This window comes from Desmodus rotundus, chromosome 10, assembly GCF_022682495.2.
Source record: "Desmodus rotundus isolate HL8 chromosome 10, HLdesRot8A.1, whole genome shotgun sequence".
NCBI classification, from domain to species: Eukaryota; Metazoa; Chordata; class Mammalia; order Chiroptera; family Phyllostomidae; genus Desmodus; species Desmodus rotundus.
Window position 1 is genome coordinate 29,022,871 of NC_071396.1, and position 27,830 is coordinate 29,050,700.

Below are 27,830 nucleotides of genomic sequence, written 5' to 3' on the forward strand. Positions count from 1 at the left end.
TCAGAATTGCCTTCCTTTTTAAGGCTGAATGATATTCCCTGTGTGTATAGAACACATTTAGTTTATCCAGTCACCTGCCGATGGGCACCAGGCCTGTGTCTGCCATTTGGCTGCTGTGAATAATGGTGCTGGGAATATGGGTGTGTTCCTCCCTTATTAACCCCTGCCAGAATGAGCGCTCCTGAACTCCGTATTTTTATCACATTCACGCCCAGACCTTCTTTTCCGTGGCTTTGTGAGTGCCGAGGCACTGCATCCCATTGGGGTTTTTTTTCTTGCTTTTTTAGTAACTTCTGTTCCAGCCTTCCTTGGCCCTTCCCTGGTGGGCCTTGGCTGTTCCTGCCCTCCCTCAGACTTCTGCCTCCCCTTTCTTCTCCACCACTGAAACCCCTGACCTCATGGGACTCAGCCCCCCTTGACCCTCGGGGACCTCAGCAGATTGCTGCCCAGCATGCTTCTCCCTCAGAGTGCCTGCTCTGGGTGGCGTTTGGGTGACTCCCTGTCTGGGCATCAGAGAGCTGGTGGACGGTCATGTGTTGGGTGATGGTTCTGCAGCAGGTACAAGTTGACTCTGACATCCACCTGGGGCATCAAGCCCTTGGCAACGACCCTGCATTAGGGTCACTGCCCGTGAGTCTGGGGCCCTCCCTGGGCCGTGGAGTGGGATGGCCTTGGGGCCCATCAGGACCGGAGCGGCTGTTCCCGGAAGACGGGATAGGTTTGTGTTTGCTCACTACTGACGTCCCAGCACCTGCAAGGTGCATACTAGGACATGATGGGTGCTCTGTAAGTGCTTGTTGGCAGAACGGATAAATGTAGTCCTAACTTCGCACCTGAATCGAGAGGAAACAGAGGTACAGAGCTCTGAAGTGGCCAACCTCCGGCCACGTGGCGGGTGGTTGGTGATGGGCCTGAGTGTTACCTGGTCCCTGAGGATGAGCCCAGGGACCCATCCCCCACCTCTAGCAACCCTCCCCAGGTCAGATAAAAAGCCTCAGCAATTCCGGGGCTGATCTGTCACATCACATCCATGCAGAATCACACCACGTGTGAGGGTGTGGATGAGCCGGGTTTCCACACCGGCCATCTGCTTGTTTAGATAACAGGCTAACCGAAAAGAGTCCGCATCACTGGTGGCAACTGGAACGTCGTCGCCCAAGGTCAGATGCGTTGGAAATGAGGGTGTGAACTCTCCCTGGAATGACGTAACACGCTCTAGAAAGGGAGCCAGTGCATAGCATGGGGGCACAGGGCTGGTGTTCCTTTGGAAGGTTAGCCCGGTTCTGAGCAGAAAATCTGTAGCCATGAGAGAAGGGGAAAGAAGGCAGGCCGATGGCATGTTTTCCAGGTCCAGCTGCTGCAGGGGGTGCTCGGCTGGCTGTGGGCTGCACCCGCACCTTCCCCTGGGTCCGGGGCTCTGCAGCGCCATCCGCTGGCTGGGCACACAGATTCACCAGCTAGAAGTTGGGGTGCTGTCCGCCTGCACTGTGGTGTGCCTGAGGGTAGTGGAAGGCTTTCCCCCCGAAGGTGTGGTAGTGAGGCTCCCACAGGGCTCATGGGGGTCTGAGTAGGTGGTAGTGGGTGGGCATAACCAAAGGACTCTAGTCTCTGCGTGCTCTCCATCAGAAAGGCCACCAGCCATCAGAACTGAGTAATTAAAAGCATAAGAGGCTGTTATAAGGTAGCTTTTAAATCATAAGAGATAGCCCTGGCCGGTGTGGCTCCATTGGTTGGGCATTGCCCCGAAAACTCAAAGGCTGTGGGTTCCATTCCTGGTCAAGGCACATGCCTTGTGGGTTCGATTCCCGGTGGGGGTGCCTACGAAAGGCAATCCATCAGTGTTTCTCTCTCCCATCGATGCTTCTTTCCCTCTCCTTCTCCCTCTCTTCCCTTTAGAGACAATGCTGGACCTTTGACATCTTAAGATTAGAAAGGAATTTGGGACATTTGTCAGAGCAGGCAAAGTTGTTGTTTTGAAGACCTGGGAAAACAGTTGGAGCCACTCTGTGGAAGCAAACAGGACTTGATTTCGCGCCCATCTGTCGGGCTCCATCCAGGTCCTTCAGGTGGTGGGCACCCTGGTGCTAGTGCTCTCTGTAGTCTTTGAATTAATGCTGGGTACAGTTTCCATTCCTCCCACCGCCAGGCAGGTTGTAAGCATGTCCCCCATCTCTGTAAGTTCTGTGACACATTGTATCACTCACCATTGTAGCTGTCACCCCTCCCCCCCCTGCCACCCCATGTTAACAGGTTCCCTGCCCTTAAGCTGCATCTTTTGTGGGCAGGGGCTGCTCGCTCTGGTTCTGTGAATGATGAGAGATGGCTCTTGGGCGGGGTGGAGCAGAACCCTTAGTTCCCGTTCCTCCCGATTGCCTTTAGTTACTGAGCATGCCAGGGGGTGGGGACCGTTGTCTGTGGGAGAGATAAATGTATGTATACAATGTAAATGTGTATCTACTATGTAAACACACTCTCGTTGACACTTGAAGATAAAAGGATTAACATGAATTGCGACTGTTTACACGTACACAGAAAATTCAACTGTAACAAATTCTGCCCCAACAGTATCAGGGTTTGTTATCATAACATCATCTCCAGCCCCCTCGCTGAGTTTTTTTGGTTAGTTGCTCTACTGAGGAGGCGTGGGTGGAAAAGTCCTGCCCCTGTTTCTCTGAGCCCACAGGGGCTGCACTCAGATCTCCCATGACCAGGGTACAGGAGATTCAGCAGCCACGGGAGGGCCTGGGGCCACTAGGGACACCCCTTCTCCACCCCATCTTCCTTTCCCTTTGCTGTGTTCCAAGCATGGTTTCTTTGGGTTGCTTGGGGATTTTCTGGTAGAACAAAGATTAAATTAAGATACACAGCTACATGGGCATTGCCTGACACATGCCACACTGCAGATTGGGTGGGTGGGGAGGGGAGGGACAGGTAAGGGGGGTGGTAGAAGGAGTATTTTTTAGAGGAGTGGTTCTCACGGTGTGGTGCCCAGACCAGAGGGACCACTATCACCAGGCACTTACTAGAAATGCAAGTTCTCAGCCCCCTGCAGTCTGTTTCAACAAGCCCTCCCAGGAGCTCCCATGCTGTGGGCTCAGGGTTTGAAGACCGTCCTTTAGCTGCCCGGTAAAGTCGACCTCCTAAGCACGACTTGTTTCAGCTCTCTTTAGTGCCTTCCCTCATGTCACCACCACCCTTGGAGTCCCCTGCACTGCCACCAGCCACGCAGGTGTGCGCCCCTCCCTCTGTCTGTCCCAGCTCTGCCTCCCCACCCCTTTTCCTGGTAATACCCTACTCATTCTTCAGACCATCATCAGGGCTCCCCTCCTCTGAAAAGCCTTCCTGATCTCCCTAGAGACGGGGAGTCGGGGGTGACCCCCTCTTGCCGGGTTTTGCCAGGAAAGGGGTCAGAAGGATGATCGGTGATGTTACTCATTCCCCCTCTTTGTGGTAGGCGAGTAATATTTACACTGGGCAGCAGGATGCTGAATGCTTTTATTAATGTTTAATTTACGTGGTCACATTGCCTACAGCTGACAATGGTGGACGGAACACGGGAGCTCTTACCTGACCCCGATGACGATATAGGTAGGCTAGGTGTGGCTCACAGGTGGATGTGCCCCCTGGTGGGGGGGCAGGAGCTCCGGGACTCAGCCCCAGTCACCCCACGTGTCTTTTCCAGGACCCAAGGTCACGCTTAACAAAACCGTGATATGCATCTTCTGGGGGTGTCTCAGAGGTTTTTCATTAGTCCTTGTCCTGTGCGCACTTCTGAGGATTTAGTTTCTAAACACATATAGTTTGTTTATGCCTCTCAGGAAGCCCCCACCCCAAGCAGATATCCGGCCTTTTGATGTTTTGGAAAACACCTAGGAAATTTGGGGAGCAGTGATCCTCTCTGTGGAAAAACTTCATTTAACATGGTACCTTTGGGGATGGGAATGCTACTACCCCCCGGCCCTTGCCCACCTGCCTGGCCCCCTCTGAGGTGGCCTGGCTTGGATAGCAGGCCACCACTGCCTCCCCCGTCCCTTCCCTGTCCCCAGCATTGGCTGTCCTCTGGCTGTTCTGGTTCTGCCGCCCCGTTCACTGGCTTTGGGCCTGCTGTCCAGGCCACTCCCTACCTGCCGTTGGCTCCCTGCCTTCGTTTCCGTGAGCTTCGTGGCCAGCCCGAGACTCACAGTCCAACGCCTTGCCCAGAGTTCTCTGAGCTTTTAAAGCATCTGTCTCGACTTCCTCGGGAGCCCGAGGAGCCTCTCTTTCCTTGGTCCTTGTGTGACTTCGCGGCCCGCAGGAAGCGAGTTACATTCTCTTTCCGTTTGTGATGCGTGCCTTCTGAACACGGAGCCGTCGCTCACGGGCCAGCCGGGTTTTCCCATTTCTGTGCCCATCACAAAATGCCCGAAGGCCCACTCCCGAAATCCAAAACGGCTGATGGCTGGTCCTGTCTTGCATTCTGTGGCTGGGGCTTGTCCTCCCTTCAGGAAGAAGTGGGTTAATTCCTTCCCCCTCCACACTCTTTTCTTCTGTAAATGGGGGAAGTGTGTCCAGTGTGAAGGTGGCTTTTTTACTTGAAGAAGCTGCCAGCTCCGGAGTGTGGCTTCTGTCAGCTGAGTGGTCTGCGCTGGCCGCGGCGTGGGCCTGGGGAAGTAGGGTTTCCCCACCGCCTGTTCTGATTGCGATAGGAAAGTTCTGCAAACTTGTGTTGTGAGTCTTCATGCTCTCTCACTCGGTCTGTTGGAAATGATCGCACACCAGTCGATGCCTGGCCCGTTATAATCTGATCAAACATACCAAAGGCAATAATTGATTGAGCTAAGGACTCTTCTATAGAAACTTCTGTTTTTATTATCAAAGAGCAAACTGATATCCTTAATTTATAATGGGGTGGAAGGAATATGAATTCCTACTTAGGCTGTGCAGAGGAGACAATAATAGTTTAAAAGAAAAACAAAACTTTTACAATGAGTCATTGACCTGAATAAAGCTAGGTGGTGTTTTTGTGGGTTTTTTTATTTTTATTTTTTTGATTTTGAGAGCATTCTTTGTATAAATATCAGATAGAGACCTTGTTCTTTTCATTCCACCTCAGGCTGACTTAACACAAGACTGAAACCAGGAGCCCTGGTCTAGTAGCTCTGTTGGTTAGAATGTCATCCCGATGCACCAAGGTTGTAGGTTTGATTCCCGGTAACGGCACATGCAAAACTCAACCAATGAATGAGTATATAAATGGAACGACAGTTCACTGTTTCTCTCTCTCTTCCTTGCTCATCTGTCTTTCTCTCAAATCAATAAATACAAATTTAATCACCTTGGCCCCTAGTCAGGGGACACACCTTTGGGGAGGCTGCCGTGCACCTGGCAGCATGGAGAAAACACGCAGGACAGCCCCTCTGCTTCACTGGGGGTAAGTGATGCCCAGGGATGACTCGGCTCATGGAGTGCCCTTCAGGTACTGGTACTTCAGCCCCGGGAGGCGCTGGGAAAATGATGAAAGAGGCAGATGAGGAGAAGGGGAGAGGGAGTTAGGTGGTGGGACCGCCGACACTAGGGTGTTCAGGCACAGCTCCGAAGAGGTGGCGTTTAAATGACCGGAGAGAATCCTGATGGGAACGGGGCAGCAGGTGATGGGGAGGGAAGGAGCTTGGTGGCCAGAGTGTGCTAAGTGAGACGGGATGAGACCCTGTCAGTTCTCCTGGGCCTAGCGCTGCTGGGTCAACAGTGGACTGGGACGTGGAGTCTGGACCCTGGTGTCAGCATCAGTCATCCAGGTTGGAGGTGACGGTGGCTCAGACCCGAGACAGAGCAGTGGCGACAGATAGATGTGGTGAAACCTGTTCCTTCTGCACACGTGTTGACCACGTGTGTTAACGGGTGCGCCAAGTGCTGTTCGAGGCACTGGGGATGTAAGTGTGGGCTACGTGGAAGGTAATTTCCTGTCCTGCTGCGGGGGGACGTCGTGGTGCGAGTGGTCAGAGAGGGAGAGGGCGGGAAGAAAGGCCTGAGCCAGGCCCTGAAGAGGGGGGACACGCACTGGGAGGGAAAGAAATGGGCGGTGGAGGCGTAGGCAGCTGAGGGGGTGGGTGCGACTGAGGGAAGAGCACCTGCCACACCCACAGGCTTGGGAGCAGCAGCCAGGAGGACTTACCGGCATGTTACTAACATTAACACGTGTGAGTTTGGGTGGGTGTGATGCTGAGACACACGTGTGCACTGCATAATGACCACAGGGACGTCAGTGAACAGCCCCGTCCCCTCACATAATGCCGATTGCTCTGTGAGTGTGGCGATAACCTGTAAGATGTACTCGCTCACGACTTCTCAGTGTAACGTGTCGTTAATCACCGTCACCGTGCCGCGTGTTAGGCCCCCAGAGCTCAGTGGCCCTGTAGATGGGACCTGCAGCTCCCTGTCCCCCGAGCCCCTGGCAACCCCCCATTCTGCCCTCTGCGTCCGTGAGTGAGTTCAGCTGTTTCGGGTTTCCCGTGTCAGAACGTACAGGATTTGTCTTTCTCCGTCTGACATTTTAGGGAGCGTAACACCCATGTGTGGGGTTTACGTGGTGCGAGGGGAGAGAAGAACTGGGAATGACCCTTTGATTTTTGACATGAGCTGTTTGGAGAATGGGGGTGTCGTTGCCCAGGATCTAGGGGCTTGGGAGGTGGAGTAGGGGCGGGTGGGGATGAGTTAATAGACATCAAAGGGAGCTGTGGGGGAGGCAGATAGGTACACAACCTCAGGGGGCAGGGGACTTTGGGCCCTGCAGTGTGTGGGTGGCACAGGAAGCCAGTTGTCTGGGTGGGGTGATGGAGGCCGCCCTTTCGTGGTCCAGTAGAAATGGAGCAGAGGTTGGTGGGCGTGTGGGATCGGAGAGGCCTAGAGAGGGAAGAAATGTCAGATGCCTCCGAAAGGGACAAGCAGTGCCAGGACGGGGACTGCCGTTGGCAATGGTGATGTCCCCAGGTGCTTTGCAAAGAGCTACTTTGTATTGTGACTGGGGCAGAGGCCCCGTTGCAGGCAGTAGGGCTGGAGGTAACTGATTAGTGAGGATGCTGAGAGCTGGGACCGTCCCCAAACCTTGGGTCAAGGATGTGACCTTCTATGAGTGACGCAGCTTCTCCAGGTCTCTTTCCTCACCTTCCCGGCGGCACTCGTGTTATGATGAGGTGTGAGATGTTGTTGAGAGCATTTCGTGAGACAGGACAGGGCTGCAGCTAAAGGTAGCTCAGCCTCTGTCGGGCACATGGATGCATGTTCGCCAAGGGCCCGTCTTTCCCATTCTCTTCCCTGTTCTAGAGGCTCTGTCTTCTTGTCAGTAAAAGGAGGCAATCGGACCGAGGGCAGTGCCAAGCTTTAGGTTCTCCAGCTTGGCTCACATCTCAGCTCCTGCGTCCCCCACCCCCACACTCTGTCCTAGTCCCATTTATGGCTCCGGCCCAAAAGGGACTCCTCCTCTCCTCTCCCTTGTCCACTCTACTTTGATTCCGCCTTGCAGTTGGCCACCAGATTAACCCTCCAGAAGGACTTATGCCTTGAGAAGGGCCTCGTTCCTGAAAGTCCTCACCCCCACCTGCGATCTTCATCCCTCACGCCCTAGCAAACTCACAGGCTCTGCTCGTCTCGGCATCCCTGATTGTAAGATCTGCTGTCCCCCAACACATCTTGTTCTGCCTCGTCTCTGGCTGCCGAGGTTTAAATCCTATGCTCCCTCCTCACACGGAGCCTCCCCGGGCACTTGGACTCGCTCTCCGCAGGATGCTCCCCGGCTGCCCCTTGTCTGTCCTGCCCGGTTCAGTTCGCACCTGGAGCAGACGGGCAGTGTGCACCGCCGTCTGCCTCCTGCCTCGGATCCCAGCTGTTTGTCACAGGCCTGAGTTGCTGGCCTTCCCCATGAACCTCCTCAGGGACTGCGCATCTCCCACAGTATCGTACATGTCGGGTGTTTCACACATTAATGAACTAGCTCAATCGGAAAACCCGATTGTATCTGAGAAGCTCTCATGGTAGCGGTGGAATCACTAAATCCTAAGAAAGGAGAGTAACCAAGCATTTGTGTGTGTGTGTGTGTGTGTGTGCGTGTCTAGAATTTAAAAAATAAAACTAAGTCTTCCATTTTACCAAAAGCCTTTAAAATCTGCCTGTGCCTTGGGCCGTCAGTTCCACTTCTAGGGATTTATCTTGAGGAGATAGTCCTGGGTATCTTTTGAGAGTGTTCCCAGGATGTCATTTGTGATGTAGACAACTGGAGGTAGCCTAAATGTCCGACAGAAGGGGATTGGCTACAAAAAAAAGAAAGAAAACCTCACGGTGCATATTCCTACCCTGGAACTGAATTACTATTTCTTCCTTAAAAATGATGATTTAGGAGGACATTTGTTGACTTGGTAAAATCAAAATCAACATACGTAGTGGAGGAAGTATGCTTGAAAATGGTATATTATCGTGTGATTTCCTTTACCTTAAATTACTTACCGAGAAAGGATACTTGGTATAGGTAGCAGAAACAGTGATTATCTGTGGCTGTTGAGATTCCTGATGATTTTTAGTATCTTTTTGCTCTCTGTGACTTACCCTTTTAACAGGAAGCTATCTGGTTTAAAGAGGGGATTGTACGCTTCCTGTGGGCATCCGGACAGCATGTTTTTCATCTTTCTGTTAGGTTAGCCTTTGTGGCTGCATTCATTCAGGGCTGGGGAGGCCAGCAGGCCAGCTGGGCCATGTCATCTGGTAGCAGGAAACCTGGGTGCATGCTTCTTTGGGTCCATGCCTCCTGAGTCTTGGGAAGGGGATGTCTCCAGTGTAGGCTCTACTGCTTGGTGTCTTTGAGGCTGGAAGTAGTAGTAAGTCGTGTTCATTGACTGGGAGCTGGAGCTCTGCAGAAGCGGGGCAGGGGGTGGGGGTGGCTATGGCCTGGGGCCGGCCTGGATCACGCTCTCTGCAGGATCCCTTGACTCCTGCATGTGCCCCTGTGTGGCCATGAACTCTGAGCCTTGGTGTGTGTGGTAGCATGATGGGGATAGCATCCCCCGCGGGTGGTGAGTGTGCTGCCCGACATCTGGCCCCGAGCAGGCACTTCCCGAAGGCCAGCGGCCTGGTTAGTGACCTAGACAGGTGACCTGTGGCCACAGCTCACGGTGGTCTGCAGTACAAAACCGGTCTTATTTCTTAAAGGTAATGTAGGTGTTCTGAAAATGGATTGCACTGTGGGTTGGGAAATCGATTTACAAGTGACTTCCCGGTCATTAACACGTGTCCCGCCCTTGCCCTCTTGTGTCCCCTCAGTCTGCGGGCCTGGCATCGACATCCGCAATGACTACCAGCAGCTGAAGCGCCTGGAGAACTGCACGGTGATCGAGGGTTACCTGCACATCCTGCTCATCTCCAAGGCAGAGGACTACCGCAGCTACCGCTTCCCCAAGCTCACGGTCATCACCGAGTACCTGCTGCTGTTCCGCGTGGCCGGCCTCGAGAGCCTCGGCGACCTCTTCCCCAACCTCACGGTCATCCGCGGCTGGAAGCTCTTCTACAACTATGCCCTGGTCATCTTCGAGATGACCAACCTCAAAGACATCGGGCTCTACAACCTGAGGAACGTCACGCGGGGGGCCATCAGGATCGAGAAGAATGCCGACCTCTGCTACCTGTCCACAGTGGACTGGTCGCTGATCCTGGACGCGGCGTCCAACAACTACATCGTGGGTAACAAGCCCCCGAAGGAGTGCGGGGACCTGTGTCCGGGGACAATGGAGGAGAAGCCCTTGTGCGAGAAGACCACCATCAACAACGAGTACAACTACCGGTGCTGGACCACGAACCACTGCCAGAAAAGTAAGAGTGGCGCCCACCGTGGCTTCCCTCCTACTCTGCCCGCTTCCCTCCTGCTCGCCCTCCTTCCCTCCCCCCCCTCTGAACGCGGGGCTCCCCTGGCCGGGTGGGGTATGCCTGCATTTAGGACGTGGCCTAGCTGCTGTGGAAGTGGGGGTCTTGGCTGGCTTTGTGTAGCTTCTGGGACCCTGAGGGGTGAAGTACAGTGCGATGGCTGGAGGCCACCGTGGTTGCCGACAAGGCCATTCAAACCATAACTAGAAGTAACGCAAGGCCCTTCTGGGCCAGAAGCCTGCTGCCCTTCCGCTTTGAATTCCTGATGGGGAAGGTGTGCCTGGAAATACCTAAGCCCTACATGTCAACCCTTCTCCTGTGCATGGAAGGATATTTTTGGTATGGCAGGGCTTCCTTAGTGTGAATATAGTTGGAAGATAGTTGAATAAAGGGAGAAACTAAAGGCCTATCTCACCTTCAGTGAAGGTGTGACCTCTACCCTGTCCTTGGTCCCTAAAGGTTTAGCTGACACGATGCTGAGGGGTCCTGGTTTACGACAAGCACCCAGCCAAGGCCGGGCGAGCCCTGGACCAGCTTCCGGGAGTCCCGGGTGGAGGCAGTCCTTTCAGGGAGTGGTGCACTTGAACTCCCGGGCTTCCGTTTCCTCTTTGTTTCCCACCTCTTTCCCGAAGCATTGTACAAATCTCCCAAAACCGTTCTAGTGAAAAAGCTCCACAGTGTGGCCATGGGGGGATTTTGAAGCCGCTCGTGTGTTTTTCCGCCCTCAGCTTATTTTTCCTTTGACACAGCGGAGCTGGCCTGAGCACCATCAACACCTGGCGAGCCAGGTTGTTTGGTATTAAAACTCGACTCTGGTTCCTTGCCTTACTGCTTTTGCCAGTGTTTAGCTCTGCTGGCCAAGAAGGTTCCGCTCACTGGTGGGAAGGCAGCGTGGCAGTCATAAATAGCTATTATTAATGGGTGGCCAGTGAAAGGCCCAAGAAGCGTTCACTCACTGACAGCCAAGAAATCCCACCTTAGTAGGCTTGCCTTGCATAGCCCGCAAATTGAAGGCCAGACCCCACAGGTAGCTGTTGCTGTGAGTCCCCTCAAGCCAGCGCTGAAGTGGGGCTGGGGCGCTTTCTCTGACCTGGCCCTGACTTGCGTGCTCTGTATGGCTCCATCTATGTGCATGTGAATGTTTGGTCGGTCGGGCATGGGGGCCCTGTTGGCTGCTGCTGGGACCTCGAAGAGCTGAACGGCCCTCCAGGCCCCTTGCCCAGGGTCCCTGTTGGCTCGGGTTGGAGGAAGGCACCGGGATCAGTTGGACGTGGGCCCTGGTCACAAGGTAGTGTGCTGGTTGAGGAAACAACGTAGTATGTTTCTGAGTAGCCTTGACATTTTAAAATGTTATCTTAAATGAAAAAGGTGGCATCTGGGGAGGCATCCCACGCGGTGGGAAGACTTTGGACGGTGTCCTTGTAAGAGGGCCTGGGCGCCCAGGCCTGCCCGGCACGCCCCTAAGGGCAATCGCGGTGGCTGTTTGCTTCGGTCGCACCGTGGATTTGTGGCTGTGTGGCGTTTCAGTGTCTGGTGGGTTTCCCGGTTTCCTCACCGGCAGCCTCTCGTTTTCCCACTCTCCCCTCTCTGCACGGGCAGCATTTCTCTCCCCTCGGCCCCATGTCAGAAGTGTGGGTGTCACTAGGATGCGCCCTTCTCCAGTTGGACACCACACCCCTTCCGTCTGAAGTATGTTTCTCCCGCGCCCTCCTCTGCTCTCCCCTCTGTGGGTTCACTAGCCTGGCCCTCCTTCAGCCTCCCCGCCTCTCTGCGTGGGCCCAGTGACCTGCCCAGCACACTCGGGGACCGATAGGCTCCCTCATCTGGAATCCCATAGGGTGAGCACCTGGCACGCCCCGAGGCTCCTCAGTCTTCTGCTCCTGTGGGCCACTCAGCCTCCCTGTCTCCGCCTGGTGCGGAGTCCTTGGTCCTCTGTGCTGACTAGCTGGCCATCGCTCACCAAGCAGGCTTCTTGCCCACCAGACTGACCTCCGACCTCATCTTCTGCACCTAGAAGCTTTTAGGACTTTGCAGGCTGCAGAGTACCTGGCAGGGCACTTCTTGCACTGCTGAATAAATCCTGGGCACGTCCTCTCACTCGGAGGGAATGGCTATCACCCCAGGGGCCAGTGCAGCACCTGCTTTGTGAAAGATTTATTGTCGGGAAGATACATCTCCCCTCCTTGAGCAGAGAACAGTGTGTAATGACAGTCCTAAGCGAGCCAAAAGACTCTAGGATGAGGAGATACGGTGTTTCCTGGGCAATGTTCATGGTCATTGCTACCCAGGAGCCCTGTCTCCACCATCTCCAGCTCTTAGCTGGAGCATCAGCTGCGATGGTAGCTCCTCTCTCTCCTGCACTTGTCAGAAGGATTTAAGGCCAAGGATGCTGGAGAAATAGGAAAATCATCTTAAAAGCTGAGGCATGGCCCGTGGCGCTGCTCACTGCTTTGGGCAACAGTTATTTGCTGAAGGCCAGCCACATCCAGGGAGGGACGGGGTGAATCCAGTTGGAGGACCTGGTTCTCTTGCTTCCTGGTGAATTTGCTCACGTGTTTGCCTGGTGTTTGCTTTGCTAGCCTGGGGCGCTTTCTGGTACTTCATGCCGGGCATGGACACCCTCCTGCCCCAGGTACTCCAGTGCCTTCCTGCTCAACTGGGTCCCCCAGTGCTTTCTAACCCACCGGGCAGCCCGCGAGCAGCCCCCAGCATGGCATTGCTCACGAGGGGGAAATCCACGGAGGCCGTGAGCTTGGCCGTGGTGGGAGCTGGCTTCACCACTGCCACAGCCTTATCCCCATTAGAAGGGCATTGACTGGGGATGGTGGTCCCAGAGGTTGTCGCAACTCTGACCACCTTCAAATGATGACAGGCCAGGAGAATGGCAGGCTGGAGCTCATGAGGGAACAGGCAGTCATGGCTCCCTTCACTGACGAAGGGAGATGTTTCACTGCCTTCTCACCAATGAGAGCAGGACTTAAAACGAAGACCAGGGTGTAAAGAAGACAATTCTGTTGATACATCCCACCCCCCAACCCCCAGGTTCTCCCGTTCTTGGCTCACGAGGGCCGGCTGTGTTGGGGTGTGCACAGTAGTTTCCCCACTTCCTCATTTCTTGGTGCATCTGGCTGCAGGTAAAGTAGGTGACTGGTTTGTAAGTCAACTGCTGGATTGGGGTGAGGTCACGGGGCCCAGTGTCTGTGCCCTGAGACCCCATGCATGGGATGTGACTTATTTCATCTTCGAATTCCTCCTCTTCCTCCTCCTTTAAAAAAAAATTTTTTTTAAGCCACATGCGAGGGATGTTTCCTTTTGCAAAACACTACCAGGGTCCTGTAGGCCTTGGCCCTCCAGACAGTCCAAGGGGCAGCCTCTGGCTTTGTGCTATTGGAAGGAGCCTGCCGTCTCCCTGCCCCTGGAGGCCCCTGCTCCGGTCAGCTGCTCCCAGTGTGGGGGATCTTTATTTAGAAGAGGGTCACGTGCCGCGGGGCCTCGTTTCTCTGCCTTTTATAGTCAAGCATGGAGATCACATTCTCCATGGCCTCCCTGGCGGTCCACTCTTGTTACCAAGATGGTGAGGCCAGTGTGCCCTTGTTTCTCTGTGGCCACCCATGGCTGAGTCCCTGGTCCTTGTCCCTGAGAGGCTTTGTTCGTGGCTAATTGTCACCTCGTTTAGGTGTCAGTCTTCGGGCATCCCGTCAGAAGTTTGATTTAAAGTGAGGATCTCATCGTAGACACTAACAAGCTTTCAGAACAACGCCCCTTGGGCTATCTTTGCATCCTAGGTGCTTGGAAACAACCCGGAGTCCCTTCCAGTCCCACCAGTCACAGCTGCTTGTAATAAGATGTGTCTGGTTGCTTCCTACTCCTGAGAAGCCTCTCTCTTCTGTTGTGGTAACATTTCTATCTGGCTGGTCTCGTGTGTGCGCCAGGGAGGCATTCTCGACTACAGCAGGGGTGGTGGGGGGCGTGCGGGCCCACGTCATCTGCCCCGTGGCTAATCTTGTCCTGGATGGCGTTGCTCAACTCGAGGGCGTGGAGTGGTCCCACGGTTAGGTCTGCGCTAGTGGTGGAAACACGCCTCCTCCTAGCCCGTGCTGGCACTCGGGGATGCAGGCCCTGGGAGGCAGGGTCTGCGAGCCCCGTCCGAGGGTGGAATGGCCTCCATTTTCAGAGGAAATGGGGCAGAGCCAAGGTATTCAAGGAACGCCGGTGGCAGGAGATTTGATCTTTCTGTCTGTGACACACAGGATGTTAAACAGAGCAGGCACCTGTTGCCGTGCGTAGCTTGGGAATCTGGGTAGAAGAGACTTAGAGACCTTGTGCGTGGAGGAACGAGCCCCAATTGGACATCCAAACCCTAAGCCGTGCTGGGTTTGTGTCCCTGTCTGCTGCTGGGCGGCTGACACACAACTTTGAACTGAGTGCTGCGGTGCCGTCTAGTTCCAAGGGGCCTCGCCTCTCAGCCAGTGGAGAGCCAGCCCATCAGAGAGCCTGGTAGCCATGTGAACCAAGTCACAGGAGTGGGCAGGGGAGCTGAGTGGGTGGCAGCCTGCGGGGGGACGGCTGTCATCTCAAGTCAAAGAGTGAGGAGGGCCCCTCCGGGGCTGGTGGGAAGACACGAGCCATAGGTGGGGCCCAGGGGCCAGGTGAGACTGTGCCCCTCCCTTGGCTACAGCTGTCAGGGGGCTGTGGGGCTGGTCAAGACCTCACTCCTGGTGGGTCCCTGGCGACAGTGCGGGGTCCTGGGGACAGCTGCCCTCTGTCTGACGGGTCACCGGTCATGTGTAGGCGGCCCCGAACCTGGGAGGTCTGACTTTCTGCTGTGGACCGGGGGACCATAACAGCATGTCACCACTGACATTTTTAAGAACATATGATCTTGTGCAAAATGGGATTGAAGAAAATAGACAGCATTCCAGTATGGACAAGCGGTGTTGTATGGGACGATCAGAGACAGAACTTGGAAAGCACCAGACTGCCCAGCGCGCAGTGGGGTCTTGGGAAATGGTTGCAGCTGCTACTGTTGAAAAAGATTAAACGGAACTCAAGATGTAAGAGCGGCAACTCTGAGGCCGGACGTCCTGGGCACGAAGCTGGACTGGCTGGGCATTCCCTGCCCTGTCTTCACGGGCCTCTCTCTGTTGCTTTCTCTAAATGGCGGAAAGCTCAGTTATTATAAATAGCATGGTGTAGTGGAGGAGTGGTTCTTTCTAATTTAACCCAAATTGTTCAAATTCTTGCCTCTGCCCAGATAAGCTGTATCTTTAAAGGACATTCAGAGAGACACACACATCTCTATCGGGGGGAAGCCGTCAGGGCCCCCAGGGTTACATGTAAACTCTGTTTGTTTGGTATTACACCCCATGAATTTGTTCCACTTCCAAACTGGGCGTGGGGGAGAATTTAAGAAATATCAACAAGATTCTTGGGTTACTGACATTAAAGAGCATCTCTTTTAAATGTGGTTTTTAATTTTTTTTTTTTTGGAGAGTACTTAGGTGGTTACAGAGTGGGCACAGTTTGTGGGGGACGACAACAAGGACGGGCATTTTTGTTGGTGACGAGAGCAGGGTTCAGGTAGTAAAGAGAGCCAGTCCTCGGACGCAGCCTGGAGCGCGAGCCTGCGGAGTGTGGGTGACATGCCCGCTCTGTGTGTCTCTGTGTGTGTGTGTGTGTCTGTCATAAAGTTGTGTGTGGGTGTCTCTCTGGAATACTAGCTCTGTGCGTGTCTGTGTGTCTGCGTGCCGTACCAGCTGTGTGTGTGTGTAACACTAGCTCCGTGGGTGTGTGGGTTTGCGTGCTCAGGCACACATGCCGCTTCCTTCTCCCTCCAGCCTCTGTTCCTGTTGGGGCTGTTCTGCCCTGTTTCTCTTCCCCCCTCCCCAGCTCCCCAGAAACAAACAGACTCCTCCGTCTGTCCTCCCTTAGCTCTTCCTTCCGTTCACGTTCCGGGGGATCAGGTGGGTGGAGATGCACAGGAATGCCGGACCCCTCCCAGAGGCCCAGCTCCTGTTTCATCTCGTTATCAAACAGAAGTCTCTCTTTGTCTCTCTGCCTGGAACACAAACAACCACCCAGCCCTCTCCCCTCTCTCCTGGCCGTTTGTTGCAACATCCACGTGGGATGGGAACAGAGACAGGGTTTGGGGGCTCTGGGCTGCCTGCTGCCCATAGCTTGTGAAGAAAAACCATGCAGACGGACCCAGCATGGAGCTGCCCCGAATGTGTGTTCACAGGTCCTCACGTGGGTGCAGCTTGTGAGGCAGTGGTCGCCGCCTCTGCCGCAGCCCATGCAGGGAGGCCCGTGGCTGTGGAGCCTGGCCGACCTGCACACGGCCCAAGGCCGCCCAAGGCTGCCCAGCCCCAAGCGCTGTGCCCTCTGTGCCCAGGGCCTCTGGTGCGGGGGCAGCTGCGGTGTGCCCACATCTGCCCTTGGCAGTGGATCTATGAGCCGTGGCTGCCCTTCTGGAGTTCTGAGTGGATGCAAGAGCTTGCATGGGTTGTAGCAGCTGCGGAGACCAGGTTGTCGGGCTTGGTATGAAAAGGGCGAAGACAATAAAAGATTGGGAAGCAAACAGCCTCCGATGCAAAAAGGCACGGCGGACTTTGATGTTATCAGAAATGCTTCTTGGGCAGCGGTAGTGTTCGAATCAGGATGTTTTCCACTCCAGAAGGTTACTTGTGGTGCCATGGAGACGAATGAACGCTAGACACCATAGGCTCAGAAAACTAGCTTTGTTCGTGGGGTCGTAACCTGGTACAATGTTAGTGTTCAGGTTTCTGGACCTCCGAAAGGCCCCGTATGCGTAGCTCAGCAGATGGTGATATTCGGTTCCTGCACTAGTCCTCAGCTAGGTGGTGGGGGTATATTGTGTTTTCCCTTCCTTGGTACACTTGAAATGGCCGGATTCTTTTGTGGTATGGTGGCCCTTTCATTAGAAGCTTTTGAGTTACTGTCAAGGAAGCTTTCGCACAGGTTTTAAGCAACGTGGTGGGAAACGTTTCTCATGTTCCTGTCCCCTCACAGGGACAGACAGAGAGGCCTGGGCTCCGAAGGGGGTCTCATACTCTGCAGCTGGGTTGCACGCTCTAGGTGACATGGTGTCATCTTCTGGAGTCCTTGGATTTCTTGTTGCTCTGTCTTCCCCTACCACCTCACTGCTGGGCATTGTTCTGGGTTCCGTGGGGGTGGAGGCTTGGAGGATATTGATATTATAACTGTTTTTTAAAAAAGTTTATTTTTAATTTATTTACCGATTTTAGAGAGAGAGAGAGAGAGAGAAACATCAGTTTATCAATTTGTTGTTCCACTTGCTGATGTGTTCATCAGTTGCTTCTTGTATGTGCCCTGACCGGGGATCGAACCAGCAACCTTGGCGTACCCAGATGACAATCTAACCCACTTAGCTACCCAGCCAGGGCTTGGCGGCATAATTGTTTATGAATGGAATTCTGAGAATGTATAATTGTCTGGGAAGAATGCTTCCTTAGCTCAACACAGCTCAACAACTAGTTCTTGTTTGTTCAGGAGAAACGCTTAGTCACTGGCTGTCAGGGACGGCTGAAGAGGCGGAGGCTGAACTCCTGGGTGTGTTTAAATAAAGCTATTTCTATTGATAGGCAATTGATAAAACCGCCGAAGCCAACTGAACAGACTGCCATGTTCAGAGGAACTTGTTCTGCAGGCCTGATGTGGTGTTAGAGTTATGGATGGCCCTGCAGCCACAGCAGTGCCCTCTGGGACGCCACGCCTCTGCCCCGCACCATGCCGAGCACACGTTTAGGCTCTAGCGATGGCCGCTGCACTTTTTTAAAGAAAATGTTTGATTTATGTATTTTTTAGAGAGAGGAGAAGGGAGGGAGGAAGAGAGGGAGAAAAACATCGGTTGGTGTGATCCCTGACCAAGGACCCAACCTGCAACCCAGGCATGTGCCCTGAGTGGGAATCAAACCCACAGCCTTTGGCTTTGCAGGATGACGTCCAACCCACTGAGCCACGCCGGTCAGGGTAACAGTCCCTGCACTTTACGTTAATGCCATGGGGCCCGGGGGCTTCAGACCCTCAGCTTGCTTTGGCCCCGAAGGAAGGCTTATACAGTTTGTTTGGGGAACGGCCACTCTCGCTCCCTGGGGAGTGTTGCCCTCATCCGTGGAGACCCTCAGAGCACAGGGGAAGAGCCTGTGAAGATGTGTGGAAGGGACTGAAGTGGTCGTCAGAGGGAAACGGTAATTGGAATGGTGTGCAGACCCCACTTCAGCCGACTGATAAAAGGCAAGTGGTTTTCGTGAATGGTGAGCGTGAGCTGGCTCGGGCTGTGTTTCTGTCAGCAAGCCTGGCACACGTCGTGAGCGGTGTGGACTTCTCACAGAGCAGCGCTTCAACCTCCCGTGCCTCCGCTCTCAGAGTCCTCCATTGTATCAAAACAAATGCAAGCCTCTCAACATGCCTTCTCACCTCCGGAGCCAGGCTGGGCGGGCAGGCAGGCGGCCAGTCATCAAATGGCAAGAAGGATGGAACAGCCCTGCCTTACGATCTGATGGCGTTGGCGTGACAACTGTGTGCACACGAGTATCGTCGTCTAGCATAGAAAGCACCGATCAGATGCCCTCCACTGCAGCCAAGCTGAGTGACCGGAACAGCCGGCCACTTCCCCTCCCGGCTCCCCGATCTCCTCACCTTCTGAACCAAGTGGGCCCTGAGTTCTCTTCCAGGTCTGAGCTTCATTGTTGTGCTGTAGGGTGTTGGGGGCCAAGGGTGGATCCACCAGCTCTGGAGGATGCAAACAGACCTCGCAGACTTGCAGTGGCACAAAGCAGCTGACCTCTTGGGATGGGCACTGCCCCGAGGGACAGGCTGGGAGAAGGGTGGGCTGTGGACTCCCAGAAGGTGGCTGGGATTCGCCGCTCCGAGGGGCTCACTGAGGGGTGCAGATGTAGAAGCATTTCAGCGACAGAGTGGGGAGAAACACGAGTGGTTAGAGAAGGCATCGAGAGTCGGAGACTCAGGAGGCTTTCTATTGCCTTGTGTCTTTGAAGTGACTTTTTTCCTGGTCTGCCTTTCGCTGTTACCCAAGTGAATTATTCATAAGCGCTTTGAGAAACACCGATGTAACGCAATTATGTTGAATAGATTGAAATTCGTTTAAATCATTCTTTTCAACGGAAGCCCGCTTTCCCTCATCCCAAATCTGAGCAAGCTGACGGCTCAGCCAGCTCCCGTGTCTGCCACACTGCCACCGAGGTGCTCCACCGGACTGGGAAGCTCTACGGCGATGGTCAGAGGGGAATGAAATGCGTTCTCTGTCCTCGTGTGAGCATGGAGCGTCATGCGCGGGCCTGCTGCAGAGCTGAGGCCTTGGTCTTTACGGCCTCTCTGAACCAGCGTCCTCGTGCCCTTCAAGGCTTGGCTGAAGGCCGTGATACCACCCAGGCCCCCCAAAGGAGGGCTCGCGTGCCTGCAAGGTGCTCCCGTGCTGGTACTGGGTCATCGCCCTGCTCTTTGCTCTGTGATCAATTCTTCTTCTGCTCTCTGCAAGGTCTGCAAAAGACCTTGCTCACTTGTCATTGGTCTTTCTCCTAATAGGTGATGAGCCACCTGTGGGTTAGGACTTGGACCTGTTTACAAATTTTGGTTTTGTGTCCTCACAGCCAGAGGGAGGCCCGTGGAGGAGTCGGTCTACAGGTTCTTCTCCCATGCAGGCTTAACCCTGTGTAGCATCTGAGTGGCTTGGTTCCCATGGAGCCCGGGAGGCTAGCCAGTCGGGGGGTGGTGATTGGGACTCGAAGACTTGCGGGATTCGGGGGTCCTCACTCAGAATAGTGCGGGGGGGTGAAAGCGAGCGCCTGCTTACATGTTTACATCTCAGGCTCTAGTCTTGCCCATCCAGCCCCAGCCCTGATAGGTCCAGGAATTTGATAAAGTGACTGATAACTGTGCTCACATGACCAGTGTGGGTCGAAGTGGAATGAATAACCCAACTAAATCGAGTTTAAGAGCCATTGCGTGAGCGAGGGTGAGAGAGAGAGAGAGAGAGAGAGAGAGAGAGAGAGAGAGAGAGAACGTGTGCACCCATGAGGTTTGGGCGAGCTCTTCGCCTCTGCTGAGCAGTACGTTCTTTGGGTTTCCTCCGATTCTTGTTGGTAGAAATGCAGTGTCATCTCTGGGTGAAAGAGACCACGTATGTACACACCATCCCTGTGCTAAGGGAGAATCTGGAGAGGTTCGAATCATGAGTAATGTCAAGGGAGGTCCCGGTGAGTCTCTGCAGGTTTTCACCCTCGTTACTCAGCCATAGTTTCTGCTGTTCCCATTAGTCGGCTTATCCTGGGCCAGTTCTATGCTGGGCAACTAGAGAGGAATGCAACTTACTTACGATTCTGTTGTGAGATGGAATAAAACACATGATGTTTCGAGAGACAGAGAGAGAGAGAGAGAGAGGGAATTTAGGCGGCATTAAGGTGCTCCATGAATTTTTGCCAAAAGAGGAGGAGAGACAACAAGTTCTAAGAGCTGGGGAGTGGGGGGAAGAGTTCCATATTTGGGGCTCTGCGTGGTAAAAATATTTGCCTCCAGTGAGATCGAGGCCTTTCCTTAAGATGGTCCAGCCTGGTTCAATACTGTTTGCTTAGCATTGTCTACGTGGCCCTCGGCTCCTGAATGGGTCCCCCTCCGAAACTTTGCCAGGCGTTTGGAATGTGGAGTAGACGATTTCGTAAACACAGAATTCTGAATGGTGGTTGAGGTCCCAACCTGCGGCCCCTCCCCTGCCCCCGTCTGTCCTCCCCGCAAGCCTGCCTGGCTTAGATATCATTTCTTATCCGACTTCTGCCCACAGCTTTGGCGCTCAGGGGGAGAGACTTGTTGAACTCACCCCCGGTGGTCTGGTGGGCGAGGCAGGGGTGGTGGTGGGAAGGTGGTGGTTCCCACTTTGTATCTGAAATGTATATATGTGTAAGATCCCTGTCCGAGGGCATAGTGTGTCCTGCACGCTCAGGCTCGGAGGAAGACAAGGTAAGGTGTCCCTGCCGGGGCCTGTAGGTCTGCCATGGGAGTGGCAGCCAGGCCTCCACACTCCCAGCTTCCAGCTGTTCTGAATCGAACCCGGAACCTGTCCACCAGGTGCTGGAGGAGGCAAGAAGGTACGAAGTAGCAGGAGGTGTGATTCTTGCCTTCAGAGGGCTGACTCGGATTCTGTGTCCTGGATTTGGGGCACACCACTTCCGGGACGAGTTTTAAGGAGCATGGGCATGTGGTCCACGTCTGGTCTAGACTCCCTGCGCCATCACTGGGGCTGCCGAGCAAGTTTTCTGCGCTGGAAGGCCTGTGAAGTGTCTGAAGTGTCCACAGGCCAGGACGGGCTCTGTGCATTTTAGTTCCTTCTCCTTTTCTTCCCCCGCCCCCACTTTGGACCTGACATGTGGGGGTGCTGATTAAAGAAGCCCTTTGTAATTTGTGGAGAATTGTTCTCTGGAGGGGTCGCCGAGAACAAAGGGATTCCAGACGTTCTTGCTCTCTCCTTGCCTCCTGTCCCCCAAATCGAAGAAAAACTCAGCATATGAGGTTTGGCCCGGAGAAGTATTAAATCTATGTTAAGTATGCAGACATGAATGGGCAAAGGAAGGATCGGTGGCAAAGAGGATCTGCTGAAGCAAATAAGTAATGCAGATGGGCAGGAAAAAATGTTACATCGATCGTGTCTTTCAGCTCCAGGTACTTAATGCAGACAGAAAGCAGTGGGGAAAAATGTCATTTGAAGTGATGGAAAGATGGGGGAGTTTGGAAGCTAGAAGACTTGGATTACAGTCTGTGAACTGAGCAGCCCATTGAGTAGGGGTCATGATTCTTACCACTTTCTGGTCCCCCTCTTGTGATAAGGGGAAATCCCCAGGCCTGCGAGAGAGTAGGTGACAGCTCATTCAGAAGACATGTCCTTTGGCATTCTGGGAAGACTCACGATATCTACACTCTGAAGCCGTTTGGAGTTTTAAAATTGTATGTTAACATTTGTTGTTGTTTAGTGAGTGGAGCAGTCGATGGGAACCCAGTGAACTGGATCCTCTCAACTTGGGTTGTGTGCTCACAAGTCCAAGATCTCCCAGAATCCTCGCTGTGGGCGTGAGAGCAATTTTAATTGGTGGGTTGGGAAGGTTTCGGGGCAGTTTAGGCCAGTGACAGTTCACTGTGTCAGTGATTAATATTTTGAGAAAATGGAAAGAATTAAACAACCTTACATTTCTTCTGGGATTTTATGTTGTCATTTCAGGTTATAGTAAACGAGTTCACTTTTGAGCTGATAGAAAAGGAGAGTAAAGCAAATACAGCAAGTGAATATTAGCTTTTGTATCCTGTATCATTCCCCCATACCCCACCCAATTTATTCCATTAGCATCCCCTACAAACCAAAACCTGTGCATTTACGGGATTGATTTCTTTTCAACGTGAAATAAAACCAGTCTTAATTTTGGAAAATAGGGGATTGAGAGCCAACAATGTCCAATCGTATTATAAGAACAGCATTACTCTATTATCAAAACTGACAAAGTAAAGAGAAAAAAAAAAAAAACTACAGACCAATACCTCTCATGAACAGAAAGACAAAAATGCTTTAAAGTTCTAGAAAATCCAATCCAGCAACAGAAACAAGATAATACTTCACTGCCAAGTATAGTTTATCCCAGGACCGCAAAGTCGATTTACCAGTTGAAATTCAATCAATACAATTCACAACATTAACATGATAAAGTGGAAGTAAACACGTGGTCCTTTCAGGAGATGCAGAAAATTATTAACCCAAATTCACTAATCATTTCTTCTTTGTAAATGCAATTTTGTTTTTTATTTTTAAATTGCTGCCTGCTGACAAATTCCCTGGAGTGTGATGATGTAATCAAAACAAACCCAACCTTGCCGTGTTTAAGCTGTTATTATTTTCCTTCATTTTTTTCTGTTTTGTTGAAAATAGTTTCAGTATTTGGATTTGCATTTCTTAATCGTCAGCAAGGTGTAAAACGTTCCCCCACGATTTCTTTCTTTTTCTTTTTAATTGATTGGGGTGACACCGGGTAATGAAATTACAGAGGTTTCAGGGAGTACAGTTCTGTCACACATCATCTGAATATTATTGTACTGTGTGTTCACCACCCCATGCCAAGTCTCCTTCATCACCATTTACCCCCTGCCCCTGTCGCCTTTACCCTCTCCTACCTCCTCCCACCCCCGTTTTCCCTCTGGTCTGTGTCTATGAGGGTTTCCCCCGCTCAATCCCTTCCTGCTTTTCACCTAGTGCTTCAGACTGCCCTTTTACTAGATTGATTTTCAAGGAGACTCAACTTTTTGGGTGTTCCTGTTCAGGAAGCTGGAGGCGTGGGCCCCGGCATGCGTGTCCTGGAACGGGGAGGCCCTCTCTCCAGGTGGGGCCAGGAGGGGCTGGGGAACGCTGACTGATGTGAGGCAGGGTCCAGGTAGTGGGCTGCAGAAGCCCGTCTGGGGACATGCTGTGCATCTGTGTGGATCTCCTAGTGAGAAGGAAGCTCAGAGATCCTCATCGGACCCTGGCCTGGTCCAGGAGCCCCTTCTCACACCTGTGCACTCGCACTGACTCACAGCTGTCATGTGAGCGGCCCCCGGGCCACAGCTTCGGTCGCGATTGAGCTGAGACCTCCGTAACAGAGACACTCTCATTCTCCTTTATATCTAAGGGTGTGCTGGATGGGGGTGGGGTGTCTCCTAGCTCCTGGGGGCTCCCGAGTGCTTTGCTTTGTAGACCATGCCGCACGACTCAGCAAGTGAAAAGAGGCTTTTTCCAGCCATGGAGAGAAAGCGGGCAGAGGGTGAGACAGCTGGTCTCGCTCCCAGCCACTCACAGCTGCATCCTGCAGACTCCCACTGTTATCTGCTATCTGTGGATTTGGCGACTTAAGGGTGAGCTGCCGTTAAAGCCTAAGAGCAGGCTTTGGCCCTTAACCTACAGAAGTCGGTTTGGAACTTTGTATTTCCCGAGCCCCTTCTAGGAAGTAGCTTCTCGTGCCTTCCTTCATCCCCAGGGAAAGGCAGGTGAGCTGCAGAGAAACTGTGACCTGGAAAAGAACACGCAGCTGAGGCCACACCCATGGCTGTGAGGGCCCAGCCGGATCAGAACCTGTGACGTGCCCCTGCCCACCTTCTCCAGCGAGGCGCACCCTCTCCGTCCTGTGTGGTCATCTGCCCATCCCTTCTTCTGTTCCCTAGGGCTCTCAGGGGCGGACGAGAGGGAGGTGATGGGGTATAAGCCACGCTGGTCTACTGTGAAAGTGCCAAGGGAAGGGTAGCTGTCGGGTGGTGGACACAGAGCCCTGGAGTTTATTAGGTCAGAATCTTTGTCTCCTGGTGACTTTATTGCCTTCTGAATACAGGGGAAAATCCAAGTCTAAATCCAGGCATTAACAATGCTGATAAAAGGGAACTTTGGCTAATCTGTAGTTAAAACTCTTCAAAACCTGTCAGAAGATCCCCCTCGGTTTGGAGGTTTTGTAGCCTCCCCTGCCCGGCCCCACCCAGGGCTTCTGCAAGAACCACTGGGACTGGGCCTCCGAGGAGCCTGCTGGTCTCACCCAGGCATGTGTGCCCCCCTATTGGACAGCAGTGTGCAGACCCTGGGGAGCAGAGAGACCTCGGCATGGGCGAATGGACCCTAGCCCCGTTCCCCATCCCTGTGGCAGTTAATCTCTGAGAAAGGGCTGCGTTTCTGATGGCAGCTGGCACTCAGCCACAAACAGGCACCTCCTGAGTGTTCCCATTCAGTCTTTGTCCAGGCCTGTAGGGCAGGTGCTGCCACACTCCCTTCTTCATGGAGGAGGAAACTGAGGCATGGGGACCTGATGTAACATGCGTAAGGTATCAGGCCACTGGGCAGCCAGTGGGACCCAGAGCTGTGCTCCTGTGACCCCATAGCCCATCCCTCACCCTCACTGTTGTACCAGACCCTTTCCCGGGGGCCCCCATGTGCCGTCTGACGAACACGCACCCTATGGTGACTTGGTGGCTTGTCTTGCCTGGGAGCAGGTGAGGCACCACATTTGGCGAATTCTTGGTGGCCTTCTCTAGCCACAGGTCCCTCCCTCCCACCCTCCCTTCTCCCCCTCCTTGCCCTTCTTCTTTACCTGGTTAGAAAATATATGACTCTTAAAATAAAGGGAAGATGAAGATGGTGACGTTTGCGTAGTCCAGTGGCAGATGCTTAATTACGAAACAACCTGGTTCTGAGTCTTCATACCTCGCTTTTGTCCCAGACTTAAAGCCCCCCCCCCCCCCCCCCAGGGCAGGAATCACTCATTGATGGGCAATTTCCACAGGGGGAGCTGAACCTTGATTCTGATTTGGATCCAGCACCTTTGTCTGGCTGATTTTCAGCCAGGAGATACTGATATTTTTTCTTTTTTAAAACACTTCTTTAATCTTGTACAACTATCTCTAAATGAGTGGATGCTTTAGCTCTGGGGGAAGGTGGGCTGTGGTAAAGGGAGAACGGGATATGGTTTACAGTCACCTTTTCATTCTTTTATAACAAAACTACGCAGCGGTCCTACAGGGAGTGGAATACCAAGTGTCAGGGAATGACTTATCGAAATCAGATCGTGGGCTGCCAGTTTCACCCTGAACTAGGCTCCTGAAGAATATGTGGGCCACACAGCTGTGTGTTTACTTTCTACTGCGTTTCTTTACGGGGCTTGCGGAACTTCGGTCACCTGCCCGGAGTCTGATACTGTTCCCCGCAGGTAGACAGCCAGCATTTGCTGGGGCGTTTTTCTCAAAGAGATGAAGGTACACCTGGGAACGTGGCTTTCCAACCGCTCACCAAAGTCAGGCTTTGGTCTGCGGCCCCGGCGCTTCCACAAAGAAGGGTGGTGGGCTGTCACCTGCATCAGGTGGCCTCTTCCCCGGAGGCAGCAGCAGAAGTCACCCTCACCCCTTCACGCTGCACCAGGGGCTCGAGGCGGTCCTCTGGTTTCCTTCTGGGGAAGGGCCTTTGGGTGACCCAGGGGCTGACTCCTCGAAGACCGTCCTCCTGGTGGGTCAGCTAGGGGCTCCGATTCCTGTGGGCCTCGTCACCATGACCGAGGGGTGGCAGGGTGGTGCCTGGCACCCTGTCACGCTAAAGGGAAGAGGGTCCGGCCAGGCTGCTGGGCCAGAAAGGGCCTCCTGAAGGTTCGGTGGTGGATCTGACCCTGTTGCTGCACCACAAAGCCTCCTCCTCTTCTTTCCCGTCACCGGTAAAAGTGGCAGGGTCTGGCCACTGCCCTCCTTGAAGGTGACTTGTTTACACCCTTTTCAAAGGCGAGTTTTTGTTTTGCACATTCCCGGATCTGTAAACACACCCACAGCAATTTATGACAAGCGTTTTAGTGAAAAGTGGTGTGTCCAGGGAGAGACCCTGCCTTTGGTTACTCCTGTCTGTCCCCAGTCCTTTTGTCTGTCTGGGAAAGGCTGGCTGGGCTTGGCGGGGATGGGCACGGTCAGGCGGCCGACTTTAGTCTGGGCGGGCTCTGTTGCTGCTGGGCCAGACCCCAGGGAGGAGGAAATGGCCCTTTCTCTGTGCAGCTCACCGTGTGGCTTCCTTTTCTCTGGTTGGGCAGCCACACCTTTATCCTACTTCAAGAAAGGAGGAAGTAGAATTAGACAGACCGGGCTTAGAGCCTTGGCTCACCAATCTCCTGGCTCTGACGCCTGGATCAAGAGCTCACCTTTCTGGGACTCTTCTTGTGTAACCAGGACACTAGTCCCCTTTCCTGAGTGGCTGTGAGGAGTGAGGGAAGGGGTGCGGAGCACGGGACAGTCCCTCAGGGACACCCCAGGGCCGCTAAGCTAGTGTTTTCATCCCCATGGGTATAATCGTTCAAGAGTAAAAGGCTTACAAAGCAGGCACCCAAAAATGCTGTGTATGGAGATTGCTTCTGATTTTTACAGTTCCAGAAAGTAGCTCCCACTACACAGCTGTTTTAGAAAACAGTTAGATCTTCATATAAATTAAGTGAAAGCCTCCCTGTAGGATCCTGGACTGGAGATCAAACTCTCAACCTTTTGGTTATGGGATGATGCGCCAACCAACTGAGCCACACCAGCCAGGTCCCTCAGCTCTGCCTTTTATAAAAAGCATCAATGCTGGTATAAGCATCACAATTTTTTCCCAGAAAGCAGCTCAGAAAGTGATAAGCATTTACTTCCTGTGGGAAGTGACTGGAGGTGCTAGGTGACCGGCACTGTTCACCTCATACTGTTTGAGCTTTTATTATGTTTATTCTTCCCATGGCTCATCAGGTACCATCTGGCAATAGAGTTATGGTCCATTTTTAATTTTGCTTTGTTATACTTCTTTGCATTAAAAAACAACAACAGCAGCAACAACTCACCTTAGTGTGTTTTCTTAAGATAGACTTTTCCACCTCGGCACAGCCTTTGCTGAGAGCAGGCTCTGGGTGAGGCCTCAGTGGGATCCCCAACAGCCTGGGGCCATGGGCTGGGCACCTCCTGGCCTTTCCCACTCAGGAACAGGAGCCTGGGATTCACCTTCACCCTCTGTGAGCGCCCAGCTCTAGGCCCTGGCCCGGGGCCTTGGTCTAGAACAGCCTAGTGTGTATGCGCATGTGTGCATGCCCCTGCCTCTGCACGCTCACGCCCTGTCTCCTCCCCGTGCATGCCCCCGTGCACTCGCACCCCCCCCACGCACACGCACGTGACAGACTTGGCTGAGGCCTTCCCTGTGTAACCCTTGGAAAGAACATCCAGTTTCCACAGGTCCGTGATTTTGTAATTATAAATTTATGGGATCACAAGGGCCCCTGTCTTTCCTAACAGCCCCGTTGAAAAGCAGAATTTGTGTCAGTGTTTCCCTTCCTTTCTTGAACACGGGGATTTGTCATATCAGCCTACTGGACGCCCATGTTGGACGTTTTATGGGTGAAATCGGCAGG

General features: G+C 53.3%; 1 protein-coding gene across 4 annotated transcripts in view; it reads left to right on the plus strand.

Moving 5' to 3' along the window:
• The window catches only part of IGF1R (insulin like growth factor 1 receptor), a 230,519-nt gene that overhangs the window by 36,243 nt on the left and 166,446 nt on the right, over positions 1-27,830 (plus strand). For all 4 annotated transcript variants that reach the window (XM_024561917.4, XM_024561919.4, XM_024561918.4 and 1 more), the window contains exon 2: positions 9,286-9,831. In XM_024561917.4, coding sequence (XP_024417685.1) covers positions 9,286-9,831 — 546 coding nt within the window. The remainder of the gene's footprint in view (positions 1-9,285; positions 9,832-27,830) is intronic.